Raw genomic sequence first — 27995 nt, 5'->3', positions numbered from 1 at the left:
AGCATTTTGTGAAAAAAAGACTTCACATACCCCATTCCATTCTCACAAATCATTCAAGTCACGTCAAATGCAATGCTTATTCTGAATATTTATTTCATGTTATTCAACAACAATTCCACCTCAGAAAACAAATCAATACAAGCAATCTTGTACAATTTTCTTTCAGTTTCGTACGACCTGTTCGATGTTAATAGTGACTGTGTAACGTAAAACATGGATAACTCATTTCTCGCAAGCGGGTGTTCATATTTCTGCTGACGCAACGAAAATGAAGCACGCCGCTGGGCGGTGCTTTAACGATGCCCGTGGTTTACGACAATGGGTTAGGTAATACCACAAAAAATACAAGAATTTTAATGAATTTCAAAAGTTAGTTTACGAATCAAATATTTACTGTTGAATTTACTTGAATACAAGTAAGTACCGACCGAAATGACGAAGATCTCGAATAACAATGCTTGCACGTTGATATATTTAGTATTCATAGGACATATTTTGCTGGACAGTCATGGATCATTGGTGCAATTAAACATTATGGGAATTTCATTTATCAGGCATAGTCCAACAGACAAGATACTACTATGGAAATCAAGCTATCGACAAACTAAGATAAACACACTAAGAACACTGTAGTTGTAACATGCTGATAGAAGCTACCAAAGTGTTCGTCTGGATGCCACATATTTAACCTCACTCAGCGGTCACACTATCGTGATTACAGGGTAATTATATCCAGTAACCAAGGCAACTCTATCACCCACTTGTGTAGTCTACACACGCAGCAACAATAGCTTTAGTCTTTGTCAAACGTATATTGCCGATAGCTTGATTTCCTTCGTTGTATGCGGCGCAGTGTAGTGACTTTGAATAGTGAACGACACAGTACTGTACTAAGACAGTGTCGAATGTTTTTACTGTAACGTGGAATGGTAGTGATTTTGTCTTTTGACTGAAGTTGTAACACTAATATCTGTGTAAATTAAAATTACACACTGTTTCTGTACTTCTTATTACATTATTAGAACTTACAAACATTCAAACTCTTTATGTATATTACCTCTAGATTATGACCTGTTATTTCGGTTAGACAAATTCAAACACACTACCTACTACTTTACAGAAATGTTACATATTATCAATTTTTCAACAATTATGATTGATAATCAACATCCTTCAAACTGGTTACTCTTAGTCAAATTACAGTGAAATCAAAATTGCATGCGTGTACATCTTAATGTAAGTCGACATTAATATCCACAAAATAACACAAGCCTTTCTATAAAGTGACTGGGGGGGGGCTCACTTGGAAGGTGAACAGGAATGTGCCGCCCACATGAATAACTTGTTTGCTTACAACAAAGTCTTAAACATGGGTCCACTTTTCTGTCTACAAATTCATTTAACATGGGGCTCGGTAATGACAAGTTCATATATCATGTTCTAGGTGTGTCTCAAATCCTCGATCAAAAAAGTAAAATCGCCTTCAAAAATTCCAATAAATAAGGAGCCTACACTCACAAAGTTTTAAGATGGTCTTGTAAACTGAGTAGCGCCCTCAACAAGGGTCTTCAGTGTTTGTATAAAGAATGGATAGCTTTTTGCAGAAAAAAAATCGTTCGAAATGAGCACATCTTTGAAACCCGAGCCACACATCCCCATATAACATTTGTCCGAGTACCCCCCCCCCCCGGCATAAAGTATACAATTTTATCATAACCATTTCCTGAATACAATATGCTATGATTATGGGGCGAGATATATTGTTCAATGGAGGAGAAAAAACGCAATTTGTTTAGTTATGGGGTGGAGGGTTTGAACCATTTTTGTTCTCACGCGACAAAAACGATTTACTTTTAATGTCATGTTTTGTACCCCTCAATTTAAATATTTCTGAAACATGTCGAGAAAGGGAAGACTTTTTGCTATAGTAAATGCATGGCACTAAAATACATTAAAGTGTCAATGAAAGAGCTATTTTTTCCTCACTACATACTGGCTTTGTATCCATAGTACTACAGTACTACTACATACTTCATGATTTGAAATTGACTGTGCTGTCTGAAACAATTATCATTTTTTGTCGATTACGTTAGAAATGGGGTGGAGGTATGAGGCCTAAATACAAGAATTTAGTTTTTTTGTTATCCTGCAGTGAACTATTGATCTCGCCCCTTAGCAATTCAAGACAATTCATGGACAGACGCCTTAATTGAGTGGCATAACAAACTACAGATGCATAGCAACTATTCTAGGCCTCTGTTTCGTCTTCATCTTCCAGATCAGCATATTCAGCGGTAGATTGCTTTCCCTTCTTCTTGTCCTTTTCCTTGCCCCAGGCGTATTTCTGAAAAATATTGTAAAACATGCTTCGTAAATGTTATTGAATAAAACTAAAATACACAGAGACATTATATTTCTGTCCTAATTGTTTGGCAATCAATTTACCTTTAAGTTATTTGATACATTATAGAATAAAAAGTGCAGATGTAACGTAAGCTTTCTTACCGGCATGTAGGGTCCGTCAACGAACCCAAATCGCGTTGGTGAAGAGAACACAACTTTGGAAACCTCAGTTTCATCATCTGCTTCAGCTGCCTTGGTTTCATTGGCCTTCTCTGGTTGTTGATCTTTGGGTTCCTCATTCACAATATCCTACACAACAAAAATATATCATTATTTATTACAATAAATAACCATAACAACAATATTGCTGACAAGTTGAAAGGAAATATTGGCTAGTCTCTGTAGAAGGCTGGATGGTCGACCTGGCAAGAGTTCACTCAACACAAATTCACTATTTTTGGTCAGGTCTCATTGTCTGTAATCCTAAGGCAAAACTGGCAAAATTAAAAAGCTTTCAGTAATAACATACATACAAAGACCAGATCTAACAACGCTATTGATGTGCAATGGCATATCTGTTAATCTGATAGTATCTCAAAGCCTAGCGTTAGCCTTGTAACCTACCTTTTACAACAGGTGTTAATTGAGACTACATTATGTCATTAGCAACGTACATTAATAGTTTAATACTTAGTTGATCAAAAAATACAGTTTTCTATTTACCTCATCGAGATCAGGAGTTCCTGGCATCAGAAGGTGTCTGACATCAAAGCCAGAAACGAGACCCCCCTCGTCCTCCGGCAAAGTGACGTCCACTTTGTCTTCCACGCCCTCATCGTTTTCCATCTCAATGTCATCCTTTACGTCCATCTCATACACATTCTTGATATCTGTTTCAGGACTACATTATAGAAGAAAATGGAGAAAATATTGAATTTTGAAACTGACAGAAGGAAAATAAACGCTCAAGAACATAGTGTTAGTTGTCTGTTTTACAGCACCTACTATACACAGCAGACTTAATACAGTCGCCGGTAAGAAAGATAGCACCACAGGTATCTATATGGCAAGCTGAGTTTTCTATGTAAATGTAAGCAGTCTATATCTTCATAAATAAACAAATCAACAGTTGGTGAATGACTATTGCTGTAGACATGTCCTTTAATAATTAGGAATTTAGAAATATTTTTTTCTATCATTCATAGATTTGAAAGGATGACATGACAGAGAAAACTAGAGATATTGACAAATTTGAACTAGGTCACTGTAATAGTAGCAGGTAAGCGATTATTCATAATACTCACTGTACTTTCTGTTCCTTCTTCGCTGAGCGAGTTCTTCGCCAAATGATAATTACAATAATTACAAACAGAATGGTCCCCACACAAACAGACGTAGCTAAAGCAATAGGGAATGCCTCGGGTTTCTCACCACATGGCCAATCCAGGTTCTCACAGTGACACACAAACACTTCTACCTGCATAATGATCACAGAAAAGTCAAATAGTATTAAAACACAATTTCTTTTTTATGGGCTTTGCAAATCTGAATAGTTTCCATCATTCTTTAAATTAAGAGTGACGTTTATTGAATCAGAATGATATAAGTATTTAAATCTTTATCAGCAAACTATACCTACCATATCAATACAAGTATAGTTGAATTCACAGGGATTGTTGTCACATTGGTTGTAGTAGGTCTCACAATACTCTCCGATGTAACCTGGGGGACACTGACATTGGTAGGCGTCAAATCCATATGAACGTTGTATACTGGTGCAATCAGGGTCAGATTTTGGTCCAATGCATCTTGCCCCATTCATGCATGGATTGACCAAAACATGTACGTGAACGGTTAACACTTCAGAGTGGAACCCATCTTGGTCCAGAGCATTTATTTGGAATGAGTCTTCCCCGAAATAACCCTCTGCAGGAAAATACGTGATAGTACTGAACACCCACGATAGACGATCCTCTTCATGGGGGATAGTCAGCTCACATGGAAACACAACGGTTGACGTTTCTGGTGAACTCGGCGACAGATGGTCATCTGTTACGTTAGTCTGGGTAGTGCAGTCCGTGTACAGGAAACTAACTTCCGTATGTTGTACACCAACCACTACTCGTCCATGTTTTGGGAGGTCAAAAATCAGAGTCAACTGATCATACGTATCCGGATCCCATGCACCAACTATTGCCTTGAATCCAGTATATTCAGAAATGTTTGCATTTCGTTCTTCTACACTTATGATGAGCTTATTGTCGACATCGGCAATGACGTTGTCGACAGCTAGGAAGATATCTGGGTTATCATTTTCCTCCCTAACATCTATTTCAATCATTGCCATGGTAGAAAGTGTGTCGAACTCATCACTTCTGTCTTCTATTGCAATAAAGTGAATGAAGTCGGTTCCGAAGCAGTCGAGGCAAGGTCGATATGTGAGCATCCCATTCGTTGAAAGTGTAGCAATTCCTATTCGTGGAGAGCTTGATGTTTCGTTCAATTTAAATATTATAGGATCGCCATCATCGTCAAATGCGGTGACCTGGAATTGTAAAGTACCCCCATCTTCATAGATCCAAAGATTACTGGTGGATGTTATCACGGGAGGTGAGTTTGTGAAGCCCCCAATTCCAGCGAAAGTAAATTCAGTGGGTCCTTCGAAGTAGTTCGAATCCGTTCCCCTCTTTGATCTGTGTTCACTCCCTTCCTGGTTATTTGTTGAGCACACCTGAAAATGACAGTAAACATGTATGTATGGAATGTTAATTGACTCATTATGTCTTCATTTCTTTAAGACTGTTTCTTTAATCTGGTACATAAAAATTAGATGTTTTGGAATCAGAGGATCTATCTTTGCATGCTCGTCTGTATATGGGCCATCTGTTTCTGTAGATCGTTATATTTACATTTGTAACTATGTGTTAACATATGTAGATGTACATATCATTTTGTATATACATTTTGTCTGGGTTATGGATAAGACGAGTTCCCACATTGTTTTCTATTTGTGGTCAGAAATATAAACGTTTATTATTATAATAGTCTTTTTCGTTGATACGTACACACGTCTTTAGTACAAATGGTAAGCGATTCAATTACAATTTTCCCTACCTGGTTGAAAAATGAAACTAGAAAATAACAGTACAGTTTATGGGCAGAAATCAAATTAAATGATAATGTCAGCATACCTTAACGCTTATTACATCTTCGTTCTGATTAATAAGGTATTCTCCAAAATTGGACTTGCATGTATGACTTGCATCCCGCCATTCTTGGAAAGCTGAAGGAGAAAGAACAACGATATAGGTAACGATCACATAAACTCTCTGGCATCTTTTACATAATTCGCCTCTTCACACTCTATTTAAATCAAACGACTTTTGCGCTCGTTGATACAATGCATACGTGCCTATAAGTTAGACCAGATTGTCTGTGTACGAAAGATCTGAAACAAGAGTCTATGACTCATATGGATGACTTTAACAGCTCAGTAAACATACCTGTGTGCCAATACATTATTGTAGGAAATCTTTCAACATTTGAATCATTGAATAATGTTGTGTTGAAATGTAAAGTAACGTAGACAGGTCCAGATAAGGGTTTTTCTCCAATACTTGTCAAGTAAAAAGTGGGTCCTATAATGTCTTTGATCCTGGAATGTGTAATGAAATTGATTTAATGGTGCGAATGTCAGATATAAACACAGCCACAGACACATACAATCACATCTACAATCTACACAATCTACATAAATTACTATACATGTAATGTATTCATGATACCTAATACCCACTTGTAAAATGAAATTGTTTGACAAATTTAATTTTCCAAACATAGCTTTATAATAAATCATGAAAGGGAATGTTTCAATCTTTGACAACGGAATTCAAAGAAGAACTCGCCTCTGATGTAGAAATCTGTCAGTTTTGTCACGTGTTGTTTCGGGGTTGACGATATATGGCTTGAAGTGTGGAGAAGCGTCCGAAACATAGTCTTCCTCCAAATCACTGCCACTCAAAAGGCCAGCCAATAATGTAAGCTTTTCATCTACAAAAAGAGACACATAAAACATGTCCAGTGATCAACAACAGAAGCCTAAGGTTGTAAATGTTAAGTTCAACGGCAAGGTAGGAAGTCCGAAGCAAAATATATTATTTACGTTAGATATTATGAAAAGGTAGTTAACTAAGAAACCATGAAAAACGTTTAAAAATATTTCGTTCACTGCATGTAATAACCTTTCAGACCATCTAAAAATTCAAATATCTCTGAAAAAGAGATTTTCTAAAATCTAGTCTCATAGTAACATATGACCCCTACATGATAAAGGTTGCTAATGATGAAAGGTCATGCCCATGTCATATTAGAATTACAATGTAAGTGACAGAACAGATGTCTAGCAGAGCTATAGAAAATGTTTGTCTTGAGCAAAGGAATCAAGTATAAAATTAATCATCTCGACACGGACAATATCAACTAGTTCGTTGCACTAGTTGACAATATACCTTGTTCATCTTCAATCTGGCGTTTAGTGATCACTACTTCTGAATCTTCGTCTGTTTCTATCTTTACGAACCAATCAGAATTGCCGTTTGAACCACCATCTGAGTCTTTTAACAGTATGACGACTTCTGAGTCATTCACTTGTGATTGCAGAACATCCTGTTCTCCTAAAACATACATAGACATATAGAAAATGGAAAATGTTAGCAGACTGTAATGATTTGCCATCAACTTTATATACATAAATTTTAAATCTGCTCTCTCTCTCTCTCTCTCTCTCTCTCTCTCTCTCTCTCTCTCTCTCTCTCTCTCTCTCTCTCTCTTACTCACTCCCTCCTCACCCCCTCTCTCTCTCTACCATATTCGTCAGATGAAAGGATATAAACTTACGTATAATTGTTGCTTTTGTTGTGGTGACCTTGTCACATTTGTGTCCTCGATTGCAGGCAATTAGTTCGGAATACAACGTCCTATAATACAGAAAACAAAAACATAAAGAAGTTATGAACAAAACATGGAATCAGGTTCGTGTAACACCTTTATGCCTATCGGTAGCGATATTTTATAAAATTACTAAATTTGTAAAACAAAATAATTATTATTGTAATGAGTGATTAAACGAAAGAATTGACAAATGACTACCAATACTTAATACTACTCACCTCCCTGGTTCCATTTTGAATCTATTCTGATAAACTTTGTGTTCATGTCCTGCTGTACCAGCTTGTCCTTCAGCTATTTGCCTTACACCTGATATATTGACTAGAGGTTCATCTCCTATGTATACATATCCATCTTTGATTAACACATTGCCAGACATATTGTAACCGACTCGGAGCTCCGGAAAAATATCTTGAGAATCTTCTGAGCTACCGATCTTAAAAACTGGATTTGGAAATGAATATGATGTATTAGTTCTCTGTCAAGATGAAGCGGTTCGCGACATGCAAATAAACATGATTTAAAGTAACCGTATTATGACACATCAACTTTATATTTCAACTTTTTCAAACCAAATTGAATATGTGCGTTATGCATATTATCATTTAAGCGTGTTTCCGAGTTCGTTCATAAGCATGTGTGTACTTTGTATACGTTACACATATACGTGCCTGAATATTCTCATGTGTCCATTTTACTTTGTAGGTGAGCGTTGAGCAGAAAATCTGTCGTTTAAAAAAAAAACACACACCAAATCGAAATCAATCTACCTAATGCCATAAAATACACGAATGGATGAATGAATGAAAGAATGAACGACTGAATGAATGAATGAACGAACGAACGAACGAACGAACTTAAATGGTGTAGCGACTTACAATAGCCATCCACGGAGTCCTCGTCGATTCTTGTCCACGACATTCCAACCGATGACTGATCGCCACACAATGTTACACCATCCACTTGTTTAGTGTCACCACATTCCGTTGTTGTATTGCTTTGCGATGTATCAGGAGCTGTCGAAATTATTGTAATTCCTGGACAGGCCGAAAACGTACATAAATATAAATTAGTCAAAAATGATCTTTTTTATGTTGTCTCAAATGGTAGGTACAGAGATAGAGGCTAGATGATAAACACAGTCAAAGAGGATCTATCTTATTTACAAATATGTCTCAGCCTCGCTTTGGATTTCATCATCAAATATGGCGGACCGTCTGCCCTGATACTTGGTTGAGTTATTTTCAACATACATGGAACTTGTTATTTACCTGAAGTTGTAACCTTAGTGATAAGACCAGCATTGTTGATAGCTTCAACGGTGACGTAGTACGTCTGTCGGTCTTCAATCACACCAAGTAGATTATCATTTATGAGAAATGTTTCAAGACCAACTGATACAAAATCTTGAATGTCTGTCAATGATGGTTGTGTTCCAATGGCCCATCTATACTCACGTACCTATAAAGTGCGTACAACATAGCACATATGTAGTGTTTAATTAAGTGATAACATTGATGAGAAAGAGGAATTTAGATTTCTGATTAATTAGACAACTATGTTTTTCTACATGACAAAACACAATGTTAAACAATGTAGGCCAAGTCCATGTTTGCAACCCAATACTTGCAAAAAACTAGAATTATGTAGAATGTGTTATTGTTGTACACAAGAAGTGCTGTGTAAACGAATTGAGACATTGTTTAACTCACTACGCCACATCCAGTCTGTGCATATGTCTGCCACTTCCGAATAACATTGAAAACATCACCATGCATAAATAGTATGATTACCTGTGTTTACATTTATTTCTTGTGTTTTACTTAAATCACAGCTGCAAATCGTAAATGCACAGGGCCCCTTATACTTTACAATGAACGCGTACATGTATAAGAGCTTAGAGTCCAAAAAACAAAAATGACAACCATTTACTAGTTCTCCACCACTTTATTATACTCTTTCATCGTTCTTGCCAGTTTAGATTTGCTGTTTATTCTTCACACTGGTGTAATGAACACTATTATGATTAATATTAAAAAGGCCTTCATCTTCTTACACGCTCGAAACCAATGACAAGGAACTATGTTCATGAATCGCGTGCACTTGTACATATGTTGGAAAAGTTGAACCTGTCTATCATAAGTATCTGTAACATGAAATGCAATGTTTGATCACAAGTAAATGGAGTGTGTTCAAAGAGTTTTAACATTACCTGACTTCCAATATCAAAGGCACTGAATTTAATTGCTATAGTTGTGTTGCCTCCTTGATACTCGACAGGTTCATCCTCTGAATATTCTAAGTCTAAGTGGTATAGATAGTCGAACTTAGGAGGAGTGTCATCAACGTACACTCCGTCGGATGACGCCACAACGTGTCGCCCAGAACCTTAACACAAAATGGGAAAATAACAGCACAATAAATATTGATCTTAAATCTGGTCAACCATGAAGGATACTAAATGAGTATTATATATAAAGGGTTGCGTGATTTTAGTTTTTCGCATTTTTAGAATTTATGTAATGTATTTATTTATTAATTGATATATAAATTTGAATGCACCAAGATTTTGTCATGTACCTGCTACTGCTTTTACGGTAAGATGATACACAGCTGGCACGATCTCCTCCTGACCGTTCTTTATCACTGATCTATTCGGAGACAATTCTAAACCATCGAGTTCAACGTGATAAGCTTTGACATCATTCATGTGGCAGCTATTGTCGCAATTAAGTTGATCACATGGCGTTATACAAGCAAGGCAGGGACGTGTAATCTGAAACATATAACACATTCACCCAATCACATTATTTTCTGGAAAAAGTGCAGTATATCTATTAGATAGTTGTTGCCACCAATCGTGATGTTTCCAGATATGATATTTTAATTTCATAGGTGTGTGGACCCCGTATCGGTCACTTCAGAGAATGAATGACAGCAAAGCTTTATCTAACTATAAGATAAACTGAACAGATTGCACTTTAAAAACTTAAAACATTGAAGCATGTATGTATACCTCTTTAAAAGGAACAACATCATCTGCAAGTTTCTCTGACCCAACTCCAGCATAAAAGGCGACTATCCCATGGTCTCCGTTGCGGAATGGATCTCCAAAGCGGCAAAGTGCGTCTGATGTTGGTGGAAACCTTGAAAAATACATCAGTAAGTTTAATTGTATCTTATTATCAAGTCAAAAAGACCTCCATAATTTTCATGAATAGTAATGCAGTTTATAACATTTACGATGAATGATGACAACCTAACATCAACGCACGAATTATTACATATTTAAAAAAAAAAAATGTTCACAGCATATTACCTGAGATTTCTGAATTTCGCTACTGCCTTGGGAGCATCAAACACGTTCTTAAAGCTCGGTACCCGTTCACCCCTGTTCCATGCCGATAGGATGAACTTTACATCGGCATCAAAAACTGCCAGACCAGACATGTACATTTTCGCCACACCGTCGACAGACAGTTCGATTGAAAGTTCACCCTTCAAGGCAGAATATTAATATTAAAGGGTAGATGTAGTGTTATTATACAATACAATACAATACAATACAATACAATACAATACAATACAATGCAATGCAATACAACACAATACTGTTGAAAATAAAATTTGTTTCACTTGCGAAAGCAGTTTCCGTTCTTTTTTGGATTGTCATCTAAATTCTATGCAAATATCCAAATGAATTGTTTTATGCGTTTTATCAATAATTTGCAAAGTCTTGATATGTATTGATGTTACCCACCTTTTCAGGGACAACATTGAAAGTGTACGAGTGCCAAGCTTCAGAAGGGTTGAAGTTTAACTCTGCAATATCATATTTCACAGATTCAGGACTGTCTTTTAATCGGAACCACAACACAGCATAGTTCTTGATGTGGTCTTCTACTTCTACCCCTACAATTATGAAAGATTAATATTGTATGAATACAATACGATGGATTCTTTCCCAACTTTGGAGTGAAAAGATGTTAATAAGGTCGGTGAATCAAAAGTTCAGATTTCTAAGATCAAAACTTTATGGGAGAATTGCCAACTATGCCATATATACAGTTGTATATCAGTAACTTTGAGTTTTGTTCTAATCTAAAAGAATTTAAAAATCTTCGACATTTATACAAATTCCTCCTTTGCTATTCAGACAACCAAATTTTGCAATTCTTTCGTTGACATAAAAAGTGTCACTGAACTACTTGAGGTCACAATTAACTGAATCTATTTTCTTTTCTGCAGCTCCATTATAGCGCATTTTCAACAGAAGGCGTCTCATGTTCACGGAGAAATCGTCTTCTTCGCCGTCGCCATTTTGGATGGTAGCCGGAGCACAATTAGGGAGTGACACTATTTTCCTTATTACCTGGATGTAATTGGAATCCCATGGACTGATAAGAAATTAACTTTAGACTGTCGTTTCCCGAGAAAGTTTCAGCAGGATCAGAATCTTTTATAACCTTCCATTGCGACGGGGAAGTTGTGCTTGGCAATGTCAGATGTTGTCTAAGTGTTGTTGCTGTTGTTGTCACTGGAACTGTAGGTAACAGGAAATATTCCGTGCAATTGCATCGGCAGGTGTCATCTGGATGTAAGGAAATATGCCACATTATGTTACTATATTACCTACAGCATGCTCATATAATGACTATTAAACATGAACCAATCTGTACATTATAATAATTCATGTAACATGTAATTATTAATATCATCAATATTAATAACTTCAGCAATAGGCGACAGCTCTGACAAATTCAACAAATCTGTTTTTATGTACGTAGTAGTATTAGTAGTAGTAGTAGTAGTAGTAGTAGTAGTAGTATTTGTTGTCGTCGTCGTCGTCGTCGTCGTCGTTGTTGTTGTTGTTGTTGTTGTTGTGTGTGTTTGACTTGTGACTGTGATATGGAATTATTCATTTGACACGAATATACCTTAATACGATATACTAATTCATACTGGGTAAATGAAGAACGATATCGATAAAATAGAGGAAGTGAGATAAATTCAGAAAGATATACAAACACAGAACAACATACACACAGAAATACAAAATTAGATTTACAGCCTTACAGACAGACAGACAACAATAAACCACCCAGGGGAATATTCAATGCTATATACATAAATGTACTCACAAGTACCAACATCGTCGTTTGCTTTGCAGCATAATTCACATTCGTTGTAAACCCTGTCTTCTGCTCCCCAATCCTTTTCCTTCACTGGAGCATCGAAATCACCAACAACGCCTTCAGGACCACCCCAAAAGACAACACTTGTTACAGCAGGCATGCCACCTGCAGCTGCAAGTATTTCCACCTATGTGAAATGATGTCGATTTACATTTATATTCGTTCTAATTCAAAACTGATAGAGACCTACAGCAATATCTTCTATAACGTATGATTGTTTCACTTTTCATATCATATCATATATCATATATCATATATCATATCATATCTATTATATTATATTATGTTATATTACATTATATTATATTATATTATATTATATTATATTATATTATATTATATTATATTATATTATATTTTATCATTCATTAATCATACAATTTTATCATCCAGTTTTATAGCTAAGACGTACCTCGTATTTACCACCTTCTCGTACATCTGGATTTCTGTTGGAGTATGCGGCAGAGTAGATCCTCTCTCGTTTGACGTCACGAATCATGTTTAATGATAAAATATCATTATCATCAAAGGTAAGCTGTGTATGAGATAAGTGTTATGTACATGATATTTTGTTATGCATTTAACTGATCGATTGTTGAATGAATATTTTGATCATTCATTGACTGATACATAAGTTCTTGCTTATGAACTGACAAACTATTGTTTGTTAGCGTGGTTGTTAATTAATTGAGGTATTCGACTGTGGCTAACTTTGTTTATTACACGTAATATTCTCTTAGTAGAAGGATTTTCTTATTAATCAATGTTAAATAATCGTGACTAACAAGTTTTGTACACATTTATATGTGTGTATTTGTATTTACCTGCTGGGGTCTAAACATGACAGACTTTTCAGAAACATCCCAAACTCCCTCTGAACTGATTGAAGTCCATGCATTGTCCGAAGAAGGCTCTTGGAATAGAATCTGACGTCTTGGACAAGAAGTACCTCGTGGATTCGGTAAATGCAAAAAGACACCTATATGAATAGAAATATTGTCCAAAAGCAATTGACGTTCTGTTACATTACTCTTTGTCATGTTTGTATTGTTATGTGCTTTGCCTGTTTATGAGAATGCGTATTATAAGTATGTTTTGATGGGTATTATGTAATAAAAGTTCGGTGTTAAATTGTTAAGTTCAAGAGTGGTATTACTTTGATGATTCGCTCTGTCCCTTTACGGTACATGGTGGGTAAATCCTTAAGACAGTTCGGAAGTGTCTATTACATGATCATTATCTTTGTTATATATACTATCCATTTTTAGTCCACACATACAAACTAGGAAGCTAGCCAGGCAACTAATGCCCCTTAAGCAGTGAATATATTGTGTATATTGGAGCATGTAGCAACTTTAGCCTTCATATTTTCCTAATTAATCGCACCAGGATTATTTTGCGTTGGGGTGGGAGGGGTTCAAGGGTTTCATTTTGGGGCAAAGCAAATGTTTTGATCTGTGGAATGGAAGGTTTGCAATCACCCTTCACACATCATATAATTGCTTACCTTCAAGTTTAGATGTTACACTCTGGTATTCAATGTCATTTGTAAACGTCTGGCCATCTTTTATTACACCTTCAACAGGGTCTGTCAGGTCTACCAGAATCGCTTTTGATTTAGTTGTTGTTGTGAGCCCTGCTGCATTTATACACACTAAATGAACGAAATATGGATGATCCGGCTGGAATAAATCATAGGATAGTATACATGTCAGGTAAGTTGATCAAAGCTCATAATAATGTCTAAGTGCGTGACAGGGAAGGACTAACGTTGGTTTGGGCAAAGTATGAAGGATATTAAAAACTTGTATAACATTGACTTTGATTAATTTCAACTTTCACACGTATGGAATTCCTGTAATGTGTCACATGATTCCACCGATGAGTCACGTGACCAATGCAGTATCTCAGACTTGTGAACAAGTCAACTGCTGAGGACCTGAGAGAAGGCGTTTGCACGAACACTGAAAATGTTCACAATTGGCAAGTTTTAGAGTTTCATCTGGATATAAGACGACTTTCTAGAATGTTGGAGTCAAAACAACGGATAAATATCCCATAATGTGTGTTAAATGATAACATTAAAACGCACCTGTAATCTCAAATCAACGAAGGTATAGTCAGTATCATTAGCCAACACTTCGATGTCATCTTGCAAGACAACAGGCTCGTCTACGTTTCCACAAAATAAACCATCATATATCGAAAGTATGTAACCTTTAATCCCACTCTCATCGTCATGGTAACCATTCCAAGACACAGATAACATATCTTCACGATGAGTGTATGTAATGTCCTGGGAAGCAAAAATTATATTGCAGATGAAATATTACATTGTAATGAAATTACACCCAAATTCGTACAATAGTTCCGCACAATCTTTACAGTTAAGTACAACCTGCATATACTACTGAAAATACACTAAACGTATTTGAAAGGGAGATATACACTGTATAAATTATATATTTTTAAAAGCAAACACTTCCTCGTGCACCTTATGATCCCAATAACTTCACAGTGTGTTTTTCAACCATAACAAGCAAATACAACTTGAATATCTTAATTCTTCAGTTTATTACCAAAAGGGTTTTAGAAAAACTTGGTGACATTTCGAAATAATTTGATTGCAAATGGATACGTAATAATGGAACTACGACTAATTTTCGTGGATAGATCTCGATTTACAATTCGATTCTTCTCAAAGGTAACCAACAAATCTCTTACCTCATCATCGAAGGCACCAATGGAAAGCTTTCCTTCGATTGGTGGCGTTAAGTCAACCGTAACATTTGATGTTGCCAGGGAGCATTGTGCTGATTGGTCAGTTGCAACGACAGTAACTGTGTACGTCTCCTTATCAACCAGATTTAGACCAGTGACTTCCAACATAGTGTCTTTACCAACATTTGTCAATGGGTACTTGTCAAATAGATATGCATATTCAAGTTTATGTCCAGCTTCTCCATCGTCGTTGAAGTGTTGCTATGCATGAATGAAAAATGACTGTTAATTCACAGCAATTTACCAGTTACATAAATTCAACTCACACGCATGAATTACTGATCATAAAAGAATAGTAAACTGTTTTCTCAAGAGTGACAGGCTAACTCGGTGATATAAATATTTCATATACCCTTAATATGAAAGGTTTTCGGTGTACTTATAAATAAATGGGAAAAGGGATTGAAAAATTATTGTCTGCCAACTAATCTAGTTCAACCTCAATATTTCAATACCATATTGAGTTTGGTGGACACACAAGGTCTGTATGTCCCACCACTTCTTACTTCTTACTCTGTGGTCCACCCAACCACCTAACCACCAACTCACCAATCCATTGAGAAAGACAAAGACAGACATACAGACAGACAGGCAGACAGACATACACACACACACACACACAGAGTGAGAGAGCTATAAATGGTCCTCAAACGTAACTTACCAATTCAAGACAGGAAGGTATTTTTGAGTAAGTATGACTTTCTCCAATTCCAACTTGATAGAATAGGACTGGCATTCCAAAAGCAAAATTGGTCCAAGAGATAGTCATGGATGTTGCTGATGTAATATACCTAAATGTGAAACATAGATTGTTGTATAAATGTAAATGTAAATATATTGGGCTTGACGAGCTTTCAAAGATGTTTCTTGCGTTTTAAAGTTTAGGTTATAACATGATACCAATGTATATTTTTTGTTTTGATAGGTAAATACGTACCTCGATACTTTTACGTCTCCTGCAGATACAACACTGCCACCATAACCAACCATAAGTCCATTTGATGTTATTTCGGCAGTCGCTGTTGAAACACTGTACGCTGTCACTGTAATGTAGTACGTTAGTTTTCGAGGCACCAGATGAAGGTCATAGAATGTGTGTGAGGTATTCAATCCCACATTCACGAATGGATGGACATCATCTCGTGTATAGGGGTATCGTCTGTCAGTACCAGCAGCTACTTCATAGTGATCAATGATCTGATGTGACCCTATTCCCAAGGATTCTGAGAATGACAATTGTGTAAGTCATTACTTGCATTGTTGCATTTTGCAGCTCTTCGCGTACTGGTGGTATTTGCACAGCAGCGTAATGTTGGAGACATCACTGCAAACCCGTATGCAAATGAGCGCGTGAGCGTTTCATGATGTTTCATGTGAGCGATATGTGTATCGTTACGAAATTTCTACAATCATTTTTCAGATAGACATAAAGCATATAATAATAAAATAATTTGGTAATGTGTGAGTGTCAGATTTGGATATTTACACAAGGCTTGTGCTTTTAACAACGTCGTATTCTGTGACAACTTACCGCAATCACTTGTGCAAATACCCTGAGTTGGCAGCCGTTTTGTAATCATTTATAGCAGACGCCACACTCTCACTCAATCACCATAATAAATCATTCACAATTTGAAATATTATAAACTCAGAACAAAATATCGAACCGGTTATAACATGCGCAATATCACAAGGCCGACCATAAACTCAAATCATTTGCATGAAACAAAGGTACTTCATCTTCTGTAATAAATTGTGTATTATCACAAATCAGAAGCAGTTTTTGGAGTCAATTACCTTCATTCATGTACTTTTGTCTGTTGATGCCAAAAATATCCCAGTTACCAGATAATGACGTAATTGATTTCTGGTAATTGATATCATAGCCCGCAATGTCTCCATCCCTGACATGACCTGGTAAGAGGGGTTCTTTCTGAATAGTGATCCCATCGGAACGCAGCGAGTAAGAGTATCCTAGTTTGTTGGTTGCCCTGACAACAAGGTAATACGATTCTCCATCTCTCATATCGAGTTCATCATTTACCCCTCGCGTCATACCTGCAGGAAAACGATAGGCCCAGATTTAGACACTATTCGTGCATTGTATCAAAGTTCCATATCGGATGTTGAATAGACGTTAGGTAGGAAAAGACCGCTGTAAAAGAATGGTCTCATCAAACTCTTATAACTTCATCGATAAAATGCCTCTAAATGCTACAAACTGAGATGTCATCATGGTCCTTTAAGGAAATGTAGTTCAACATAACAATGTGTTAATTGTTTTATTAGATAAAGTTACTGTAGTGTCTTACCATCAGGTACTTCCGCCATTGGCTGAACAATTAAACCGTCGAATCTTAGAATTGACCACTCATACTTTACAATCGGGCAAGGATCTCCATCGAAATTCCACTGTCCCGACAATTCTTCATTGTTATCCTGGTAATTTCTAAAATGGAAAGAAAGAAAGAAAGAATGAATCAATCGTTATGTATTTTGAACGATTTGTTTTCACAATTTCACTAAAAGATCAAGACTGACATGTACTATTGATAGCAGTGGCACCTGTCTCTGGAAAGTTTCAAGCAAAATAATCCTAATAGTACAGTAAGCACTTACATGTCTTTATCCTCATTTCCTTCCCAAACATAGCTGTTTCCTATCGATGGTAGGCCAGCGCTAACTCGACTGATGTAGACGCCGTCCGATGTCGCCGTTGAGTAGAGACCAGCAGCATTAAACCCACGGACAGACACGTAGGCCTCTCTTACATTGTACAGATCAATGTTTGTAATCACAGCAATCAAACCATTATTTGTGTCAACATCATAGAAATTCTGTAGTTGGGTACCCCCGGGATTTGTACCAACGGCCAATTGGTATCTGAAGCAAAATTGATAAAAACGTAATGAAATCATCTCGTTCACACTTTAGTCAGACGAGATAATAGTCTACACAAATGCGGACGAGACTGTGTTGGAGCAGTTGTAGAAAGACATTTGTGAATCGGCAAATAAAACTTGATAAATACAAATCAATAATCAGAGGCGATAGATATAAATAAATCATTCATACTAATTCTTTCATTAACTTATTTCACAGTATTTTGTTATATAATGAAGAAGGCACAAATTTACAGTGCAAATTGTTCAGTAACTATTTTCCTTGCTAAGGAAATTTAGCAATTAATCGTCCGTTACACTTACCGTACAATCGGTGAGTCTGGGTCCGTAAAAGGCTCCCATGCTACATGCACCCTGTCCACCGATGTTTGACAAACTGCATCTACAATTTCACAATCTAAAGTACAAAGTTACATTATTACAGTACAAATGATGTTGCCTTAGCGTTTCACTCATGTGACAATATATGTTTATATGCACACAATCGAACAACATCAATAAACAATATATAGGTACTAGGTGCTGTGCACAGTTTGGATGTTGAAGTAGACAAGTTACCATGTTGATTATCAGTTAGAAAGTAAACAATCTAAGCTATGAAAATCATCAATGTCCATGTGTAACGATTCAGCAGAGATGTTTCTACTGCTCTGTAAAAAGTAGCAATGCTTATAAATTTCCAATGTCGTGCTGTGTATATTGTGTGTCTGTTACTGTTAGTCTGGAGTTGAAATATGTTTATGTTTGTGTTAAATACATCATGTCACACTAGTAAAACACCAAGCCAACATCGTTTCTAGTGTAATCATGGACATGGTGCAACTTTTTCAGATCAACAACATCTGAAACAACATTGCCCAAGTCTATGTTTGGCAACAAACTCAAATAATATATAATGAGTTTGTTATGGGTACCTACGTACGCACAGGAAGTGATTTGTAAACAAACTTTGTTAAGCAAGTAATTCCTTTTAATCGCAAGTACACAAATATAATTTCAACAATTTATATATGGTGATGTTTTAATGGATGTGGAAGTGTCAGACAAGTGCAGAAACTTGACGTGTGTAGTTACAACTTCTGGAAACTCACTTGATTATATTATCTACAATAGCAAACTTTCTTGCATTTTAAAAAGTTTTTTGTTGTTGCATTCATTAAGATACAAAGGCAGACTTAGTCTATGTTATTTCATAATGTTTCTTTCAATTAGAAAACACAGTAAAATTGTTCTATTAAATGAAACAAATGCAAAATTCAAGGACAAACCACTAGATCTAGATCATTTAAGAAATAAAAATAACTCCTTCTTACCTGCTGTAGTCAAACATTCGTTCAGATTTAAACCATTTTGATTTGCATTGTCAACATCAACTAAATCAACTCCACTGAGTTCAAAGACCTTTCCAGTAATAGGAACTGTTTCATCCACAAAGATCTCAGATGAGTATGCTCTTGTTGTCTCGCCGACATTGTTTGTTGCAGACACAGTGACATAATATGATCGAGGTTGCAAAGCACCGCCTTCAAATCCTACAGAGAGAGAAAGAGAGAGAGAAATGTAGACATATAAGTACACCACATGTTGAAAAACACTTTGATCTACATTAATGAAGCGTGTTTCTAACAATGAAATTAATGTCAACCTGATGCAGCTTGTATTGTTTTTCATACCTTTTGCAGTGTATCCATTCACCGAAGAATCAACCTGTGTAAAGGGGAAAACTGAGTCATCTCCTTCGGACATTCCAACCGCAAATTCATAGTAAGCAATTCCACTCTCCTTATCTGTATAATCAGTCCAGGTACAGGTTATATAATCTACACTTCTTGAATATCTTGGGCAAGTGATATTTCCAGCTACTGGGGGAGTTGTATCCACTGTGATCGATCGTGATGTTACCGTTTCGTGCAGTCCAACCTTATTTTGAGAACATACAAGACATTTAATAAATATGTACGTGCATGTACGTAGTACACTGAAGTAAAGAACAGATGTATGTATGTATGTATGTATGTATGTATGTATGTATGTATGTGTGTGTGTGTGTGTGTGTGTGTGTGTGTATGTATGTATGTATGTATGTATGTATGTATGTATGTATAACTAGTTATCCTTGAACAATACCTTGTTAATAGACTTCAAAGTCAGTATATTTGGATAATTGCCTGATGGCTGCACGAGTGCATTTGGTACATTGTCTTGAAGAGTCATCTCTGTACAATTGAATATATCTGCAGCTCTCGGATAACTTCCATAGCAAAATTCTGTGTACGTGACTTCACTTTCCTCCTCAAGTATAGTCCAGGATGCGATAAGTGAATCAAGAGATTTCTGAAGGAAAATAAGTGTATCTTCATATTGGTAATGGTTATTATAATCTTACACGTTACTCTAAATTATACAATATTTATAGACAGAATCGTTTGTAACAACAGAAATAACACATACATACTATAGACTATATACACAAGCAGATAGAAATGGAAAATGAATCAAAATTATACTTTTAAAGAGTTCAGTAAAATAGTATACACAGTACTAGACTCAACAAATTTCCCTTATCACAATGCATGTAAGAGTTAAAATAATATGAAAACAACAACAACAACGACAACAACAACAACAACAACAACAACAACAATACCATTGTCACCTCCACAACCATCAATAATGTTTACCACCAAGGCAACACACGTCCGGCTTACAGACCGATTGTAACATGAGACTCGATTGTGACTGTTGTCGTTTCATTCATCATTGGACAACGGTTGACAGAAGAAAATCTAATCTTGACACCATCACCACAACTTGCACCAAAGTGACTACAATTTTTGTAACCTTCGTTTATTGCTTACTTGGTAATGGTCGGTCTCTGTGTTCAAAACTGTTGTGTCATTATCAGCAATTACTCCAATAGTTTCAATATGTATAGATGGTGGTGTGATATCGACAGTAAACCCATCAGAAGAAGCTTCCAGGACGTTCCCAGCACCGGTTAACGCACGAACAGTAGTGTAATATTGTATTCCAGATTCCAAAGGAAGCAGCGACTGTGCTTTGCCGGAACCGTGAAGACCTGTGAAAAAATACAAGTATTATTAAGACGATGCAACTATAAACCATGTATACTATCATGGATTTGGGCAGGTTGGAATCGCATAGTTTACTGACAACGTATAAATGAAATAGTAATGAAAAATGAAAGCTACCAGTTCAGCTAAAACTAATTAAATATGTCAGTCATTTACCGTCTCCTTTGATATCCTGTTCATCAGATACAAGAATGCCGGCATTTATGTATGGTTGGACATCGTCAAGTTCAGGTTCAGTGCCAACAGCCCATTCGTAGTGAACAATTCCATGTTGCTCACTTTCAAATCCAGTAAACTGAGCTGTAACAGTTCCACTCTCTATTTGATAGTCCACGTCCATTGTAGAATAACTATCTTCATCGTCATCATCATTAGGACCATCAATAACAAAACCAACTTTGTCACCAGACACAATTTTTATTGGACTGCAAATGAAGTTATATGTAGAAACGATAGTAGAGGAAAACCTGTTGTGAATTGATCGTGTGATGCGCATTCATTGCCCTAATTCGGTACCATAGATACAATGTGTAAGACGATCAATCATGTCACTTGGGATAGTGAAGAAAAACATATATAGGTAATTTGAAACATTGATATTAGAAATATCTCTTCTGTGTAATATCACATTGCATGACATGTGCTTCAGTGCCACCTCAGAATAGTGTGAACAATTCTCTAGTGATACCAGCTTTAATGTACTTGTTAAGCTTTCAAATGTACATACCTTGAAACTTTGACATTGGAATAGGTGCCTGCACCATTCATAGCTTTCACTGACACGTAATACACTGGACCAGCAGAAGTTTCCTCAAACAGTGACAAATCAAGGTTTCCGATATATCCGCCCGCTGATGTCCCCATATCGGTAAAATCCAGTATGTCAGTCGAGCCTAACAAAGACAATGGTTTAAAGTCATTTAAAAGTATTCAAAAGAAATAATACATTACGATAAAGTTAGAAAAGGGACCGCAGTATAAAAACGCAAACGTAAATTTATTCGATTCGACAAATGGTGAAAAGCAGCAACTTTGACACCCTGGGTTCTGTATTTTAATACTTCTGCCATTTTATCTGTGAATTTAAAACAAGTGAACAGACTCCAGGCATTAACTACATATAATATCTAAGTAAGTGAATTTATTTAATAAAAACTGAACACCCATGATTTACATACACTTAAAATCTAACTGAACAACTGAACTTAAGAAAGGATAGCGCAAAATGTAATCAATCAATATAACGAAGCATTGTGTTTCATTACAACCATGGAAACACGTGACTGAAAAAATAACAAAGATTGGAATTTCACGTTTGAATTTAGACGAAACGTATGGAAGGACCAAAGGATTTGCTTTGCACTGTAGCTAAATAACAGTTATTTACCAATCGCAGTACCAACAGCAACAAAGTAAGCATCTATTCCACTCTCAAAGTCCGTAGCTTTCCAATAGGCTTTAATTCCTTCCTTATCAGAATCAACAACAAATCCATCAAAAAGTTCTTCTGACCCTGGTGTAAGTATTCCTACCGCCAGTACTCGCATCTGAATAGGTTACAAATTAACATATGACGTTATGGTATGTAGTATCAATTCTTACACTACTAGTACTGTGTGCTTAGTCCAAACACCGTTAAAACTCAAACCACTAAAACGAGGAACCGCTCGTAAACTTGTGACACAGTGGAATGTTTTGTAGCAAATACAGTGTTGTATGCGTTGTACCACTGCATGGTTACCATACCCAGTGTAAAACTACAAGAACATATTTAAAATTCCACACTAATGCACAATTGATTACATTCATGTCAAACTTGATGTACTTTTGATATGTTAATTAGTTAATGAATGAATGAATTGGTGGTGGGAGGGGTGGGCTTGTATTGTAGTCGTTTTGATACCTTTCTACATCATTAAATAAGAATGCATAATATAGGAATTGAAACTGGTCAATGTAACTTTCTTGAACCTAGGATACTCACTATCGGCGGTGAAGGATCAACAATTACTCCATCTGTGTCCTGCACATTGGTCAATCCTGCACCGTTGGTGGCAGCAATTCTAACACTGTAATGACCTCCAGTTTCCAAAGACAATGAGACAGGTGATGTCCATGTGAATAGAGTTCCAGCCAATGACTCAAAATCTTCACTGTGAGCATAAATGATATCGATTTTTTTCTTCAGTCATGTCATACATTTATTGTCATTTATGTTATTGGACAGTTCATACACTGGGTTTCATTGTTTTAATAAATATTCATTATATTATGTTTTATCTATAGATTCAATATTTATTTGTAAACAAATGTATAGTTTTAATATTGCTGCATTCTACTTTTTGACGGGCAATTTCAATTTTGCTGAATTCAACTCTAATATTTGTAACGCTAATTATACACTTACTCTACTGGATAAATCTTCCTCCTAGTACCACCAAACGTCTCATAAATAGATAGCTTGTAGTGATCAACACCAGATTCCGAATCTTCGAAGTCCCAATTGGCTGCTAACTGATTAGTACTTGCCTGGTTTGTACGGAGAGTATGGTTAGAACAAAGGGTATCTCATGTATATCGTTACCATAAATAGTATTACATATACAACAACACATATCTAATAAGATATTGAGGATGGAAATAAACACCTAGAGATAAAAAGTGCAAACTTAAAATAACCTATCGTGCATACTTTTTACTGAAACGCTTTACAGATAAAGTACTAAAGATTGAGGGAGTACTGTTTAAATATATGACGGCATGAACGAAATATAGATCTTAACGTTCCTTTCAGTTACACTACACCTTTGCCTTTGTTATTGAAAAAAATGTAAAGTTCCTTCAAGTAAAATGTACTTCACAATATTACTTCGGTAGTCCTTGGAATGGGTTCTGTTACCAAGATAAAATTGATGTTGACGTGTTTCAGGATGCTGCTGATCACGCAGGGTACATAGAATGCGTCTGCACACATTTTTGGAACAAAGTTATCCAAAACAATGTACAGGGAATGTTATGATTTTGTGGAATGAGATTGTCCCTTGCGAATGTGCATGATCATATATTGTGCGCAGTGTGCATTTGTCTTGATATAATATGATGACATGTTGTCATTCAAACGCATTGCTATGATTAACTGCGACAGAACAACTTACTGTGTATCGACTATTCTGTCCAGGAACATTGCCATCACCAAGGTAGTATAGAGTTGGTTCAGTCAGATCAACTGTATATCCATCTGATGATATGTCTGTACCACTCAATGCATTATTTATTCCTTCTACTTCCACGTACACAAAGTCACCATGATGCAAGTGAAAGTGGTGCCAATCAATGGAGTTTGAATACGGTGTAACGGTCTGTGGGTTATGTATAACTCTTGTTGGATATGTGTAGTTCCCTAATGGTTATGTATACACAAAGTAAGCATATGTGTAAGTAAGCATATGTCAGATGCGTCAATGATCTAAAATAAACATAAATGCGGATTATTTGGGAAGTAATGCAGATATGGGCAAGTGTAAATTTGGACCACGACACAACACACAATATAACAGCAGATATATAATTTACATTTACTCATAACGTGATTAACATTAATGAATTCAAGTGATATCGCATGACTACATGAAGACTACTACTAGGTAAAACGATTTACCTGTATCTGCATGTTTTCTCCACACTGTGACTGTGTACTCCTTCATCGATGACTCGGGATCATAAAATCCATCCCAATTTGCAGAAACAGTGGCACGTTCAGATGAATACACCATATCTTTTGTAGGATCTAGTCCGTCTTTAATCCAGCCTTCTACTGGGGGAGTTGCATCGTACAACACTACAAGTGACAATATGAATGATGGCAGATATGCTTAATTGTATTAAAGTAATGACTACATATGTAATTTGTGACTAGAAAAAATTAAAATGTAGCACACCAGGATAGAAGGGACATTGTTTATTGTTGGTGATTATAGACCACGAATGGCAGGTTACATAATAGATTGACATCAAATTCAATGAAGTGGTATCGCAACATCCCACTCTGAAAATATCAGCGATAGCATATTGGAGGTCTGCACTCTCTGTCAATGATTGCATACATAAAGAAGATTACGTGTTTTCTGTCACTTTGAATACACATAAACCGGTGATGAATATGCACAATGGAAGAAAATCGGTCTCCAAATGTTGTAGACGTTTGCAAATCAGACATACCCAAAATCATTGAAAATGCCATATTTTCAACCATCAACTTGTATACGATACTTACCACCATCGGTTGTTACACTGGTATACAGGTTTTTGTGGCCAGCATTATAGGCAATGATTGTGGAGTAATACGTCTGGTTGTGGACTAATGAAACATCATTACTGCAGGCCCTGTATTCAGAATGACTTAGTTCCACCAGTGGTACTGTGTCATTTTCTCCAGGTGCGGTTCCAACGAACCATTCGTAATTAGCTACAGGGAAAATAAATATTCCAAAGTGTTAAGAAATAGTTATCTCTCATGAAAAATGCGATTTATAGTGACGTCAAACAATTAATTTAGTAAAACAAAAATCATAAGCAATTTAAATTTAATCATTGCAGAACTTACCAATTCCACTTTCTTGATCGTAGAAACCATGCCAACTAACACATACTTCATCACCATAAGACTGATAGTCAATGTCATGATCATGAACTGTTCCATCGAACACCTCTCCAGGTATGGGTGGACTTGTATCAACGATGATTGGAGACGGGGCATGACCGATAGTTCGAAGGTCGACTGAAATATAGTAAAGAATGAAAACTCAGTATGTTCCATTTCCATAAAGACTGTGTTAATCTTTAATCACACAGGGGGAAAAAGAATACATTAAACGATTTACAAATATACAGAAAAGTGTCTATATTTAACTTTAGTTACCATTATTGATAGCTCTGATCTTGACCCAAGCTGGTATCCCATCGGGAATGCAAAATTGTACTTCAATGTGTGAAAGATTACTTTCTCTCTCCCAGTCCATTATGTATGCATCACGGGTACTTCTACCAAGTCCAAAGTCAATTTCTCTTATATTTGACAAATCATCACTGTAGAAAATAGAACGATTGAAGAATTGTACAATTAAGTTAAAACAATGTTTAAAGAATATCAAATAGAAACGCAAAATGCTAGCTTCATGTGACATATAAACACTAGCAAACTGAAAGATTGTATTGTGTACACTAGTATAACCACTCATTAGCTTATTTATTTCTAGAAGTTTAGATGTTCAACAGAGTGTCACCAACAACGAATATTTCAGTTTTCGTTGAATGTACGCAATATTAATTACTTGGCTAACTTCTCCTTGTCATTTTGACCGATGACTTTTATCATCACATACCTTACGTTGTATTCTGCACTGATCATGCAATCAGCATCATCATAGTGAACGTTGAAGACTTCATTCACGAGGGGGGCGGTGTTATCGATTGTGTAAGGTGTTGAATGACAGACTGTAGTCGCCATTGGTCCACCAAACTTAACCTTATTTAGTGCCCTTACACTGACATGATATTGGCCATCTGAAAAAAAAGAGCACGAAGAGTAATGAGTAGATGTATTTGTGTAGCAGAAAATAATGATCTACAATTTATTAGACAAGTAATTCGATCTACTTGTCGAATATGAAGTCATTGGTGTATTTTTGCCAATAACTTGGAATGACCAAGTTATGCCGTCAAAGTAGCACAGTGACGTTCTAATTACTTGTCCGTCTCTTGTTTACAAAGACTATCATTGACATGATGTGATATGAATAATATTAAAATAGGGTCGACATATATTGATGGCATGTAATTCCAGCGTAGGTTGGTAGTCACTGTCTTGGCTGTTATGATACGAAAAGGTATATTTTCAAGCACTGTCGCAGTTGGCTACGTAGCTGATCTGGCAGACTTGGCTAATTCTATGCATCTGAGATTAAGATAGGTGATATGTACTAAACCTTCGCATTACACGCTGGATACCATTGTCAAAATCTTGTAAAACTTCTCAAACTATTGTTTGGATCTATGTATTATCTAGAAATGTTACCTGGTAAGAACGGTACAGAGAGTGGATACGCCAACCCTATGTGAGTCCATTCACTCTCATCAAATAAATGTGAATGGGGATCTTTGTGGGGGTGGATATCGTCAAGGCATGGCTCTTTTCCCACGGTCCATGTATACCCAAATAAACCAGTTTCATAGTCATGGAAACCATCCCAGTTGGCTGAAAGCAACCATTATAGGTGTTGGTTGAAAACGTGTGCAGGTATTATCATTAGTACATTCATTGAATGCTTGATAGTCAGTATTGATATAATGCTAAGTATTAACGCTATGACTCTCAATTAAATTAAATTCGGCGATCATTTTAAACTGTTTTGACGGTATTTAACGCTAGTGACGTTGTGGAACCAAGAATCAATTTGATTGGATGTATTGCACCACATCGGATTCAATTATATCTCATATTGTGAACAATAATACCAGCAAATTATATCTGACAAAACAGTTTCAGAAAACGTTCTAGTTGCAGTCAGTGCAGTTTTAAATATTAGGGACAGTACAAACCAATTGTGAGTGTTCAAAGCGAAATCCACCATTACCTATTTATTACTTGTAGTTAGCAAGTTATTTACCTGATACATATTCATTTGCTCTTGTGTATAATAAATCAACGAGCTGCTCATGTCCATTGAAGACTG

General features: G+C 36.2%; 1 protein-coding gene across 1 annotated transcript; it reads right to left on the bottom strand.

Annotated features, from left to right (window-relative positions):
* Window positions 1–71: 71 nt before the first annotated feature.
* On the bottom strand, window positions 72–27938 carry LOC144449371 (uncharacterized). Its single transcript, XM_078139898.1, has 48 exons — window positions 27908–27938; window positions 27338–27517; window positions 26646–26826; window positions 26183–26349; window positions 25868–26041; window positions 25538–25729; window positions 24923–25102; window positions 24420–24664; window positions 23672–23793; window positions 23249–23417; window positions 22652–22811; window positions 21992–22157; window positions 21421–21689; window positions 21028–21248; window positions 20297–20503; window positions 19843–20089; window positions 19483–19701; window positions 18473–18566; window positions 17886–18149; window positions 17579–17715; window positions 17064–17324; window positions 16204–16489; window positions 15928–16057; window positions 15210–15467; window positions 14578–14781; window positions 13993–14167; window positions 13310–13464; window positions 12898–13020; window positions 12432–12612; window positions 11663–11881; window positions 11051–11202; window positions 10610–10788; window positions 10307–10436; window positions 9871–10066; window positions 9503–9678; window positions 8562–8751; window positions 8169–8327; window positions 7512–7734; window positions 7240–7319; window positions 6852–7016; window positions 6249–6393; window positions 5847–5998; window positions 5535–5626; window positions 3983–5074; window positions 3648–3820; window positions 3067–3244; window positions 2506–2652; window positions 72–2344 (listed from the first exon to the last, which is right to left on the bottom strand). The coding sequence occupies exons 1-48, from the start codon at window positions 27936–27938 to the stop codon at window positions 2249–2251; spliced, it is 9342 nt and encodes a 3113-aa protein (XP_077996024.1). The 3' UTR covers window positions 72–2248.
* Between the last annotated feature and the right edge of the window lie 57 nt (window positions 27939–27995).

Source organism: Glandiceps talaboti, chromosome 18, assembly GCF_964340395.1.
Source record: "Glandiceps talaboti chromosome 18, keGlaTala1.1, whole genome shotgun sequence".
Taxonomy (NCBI): Eukaryota; Metazoa; Hemichordata; class Enteropneusta; family Spengelidae; genus Glandiceps; species Glandiceps talaboti.
Note: the sequence above shows the minus strand (reverse complement) of the source record. Positions and strands in the feature narration are given on the sequence as shown.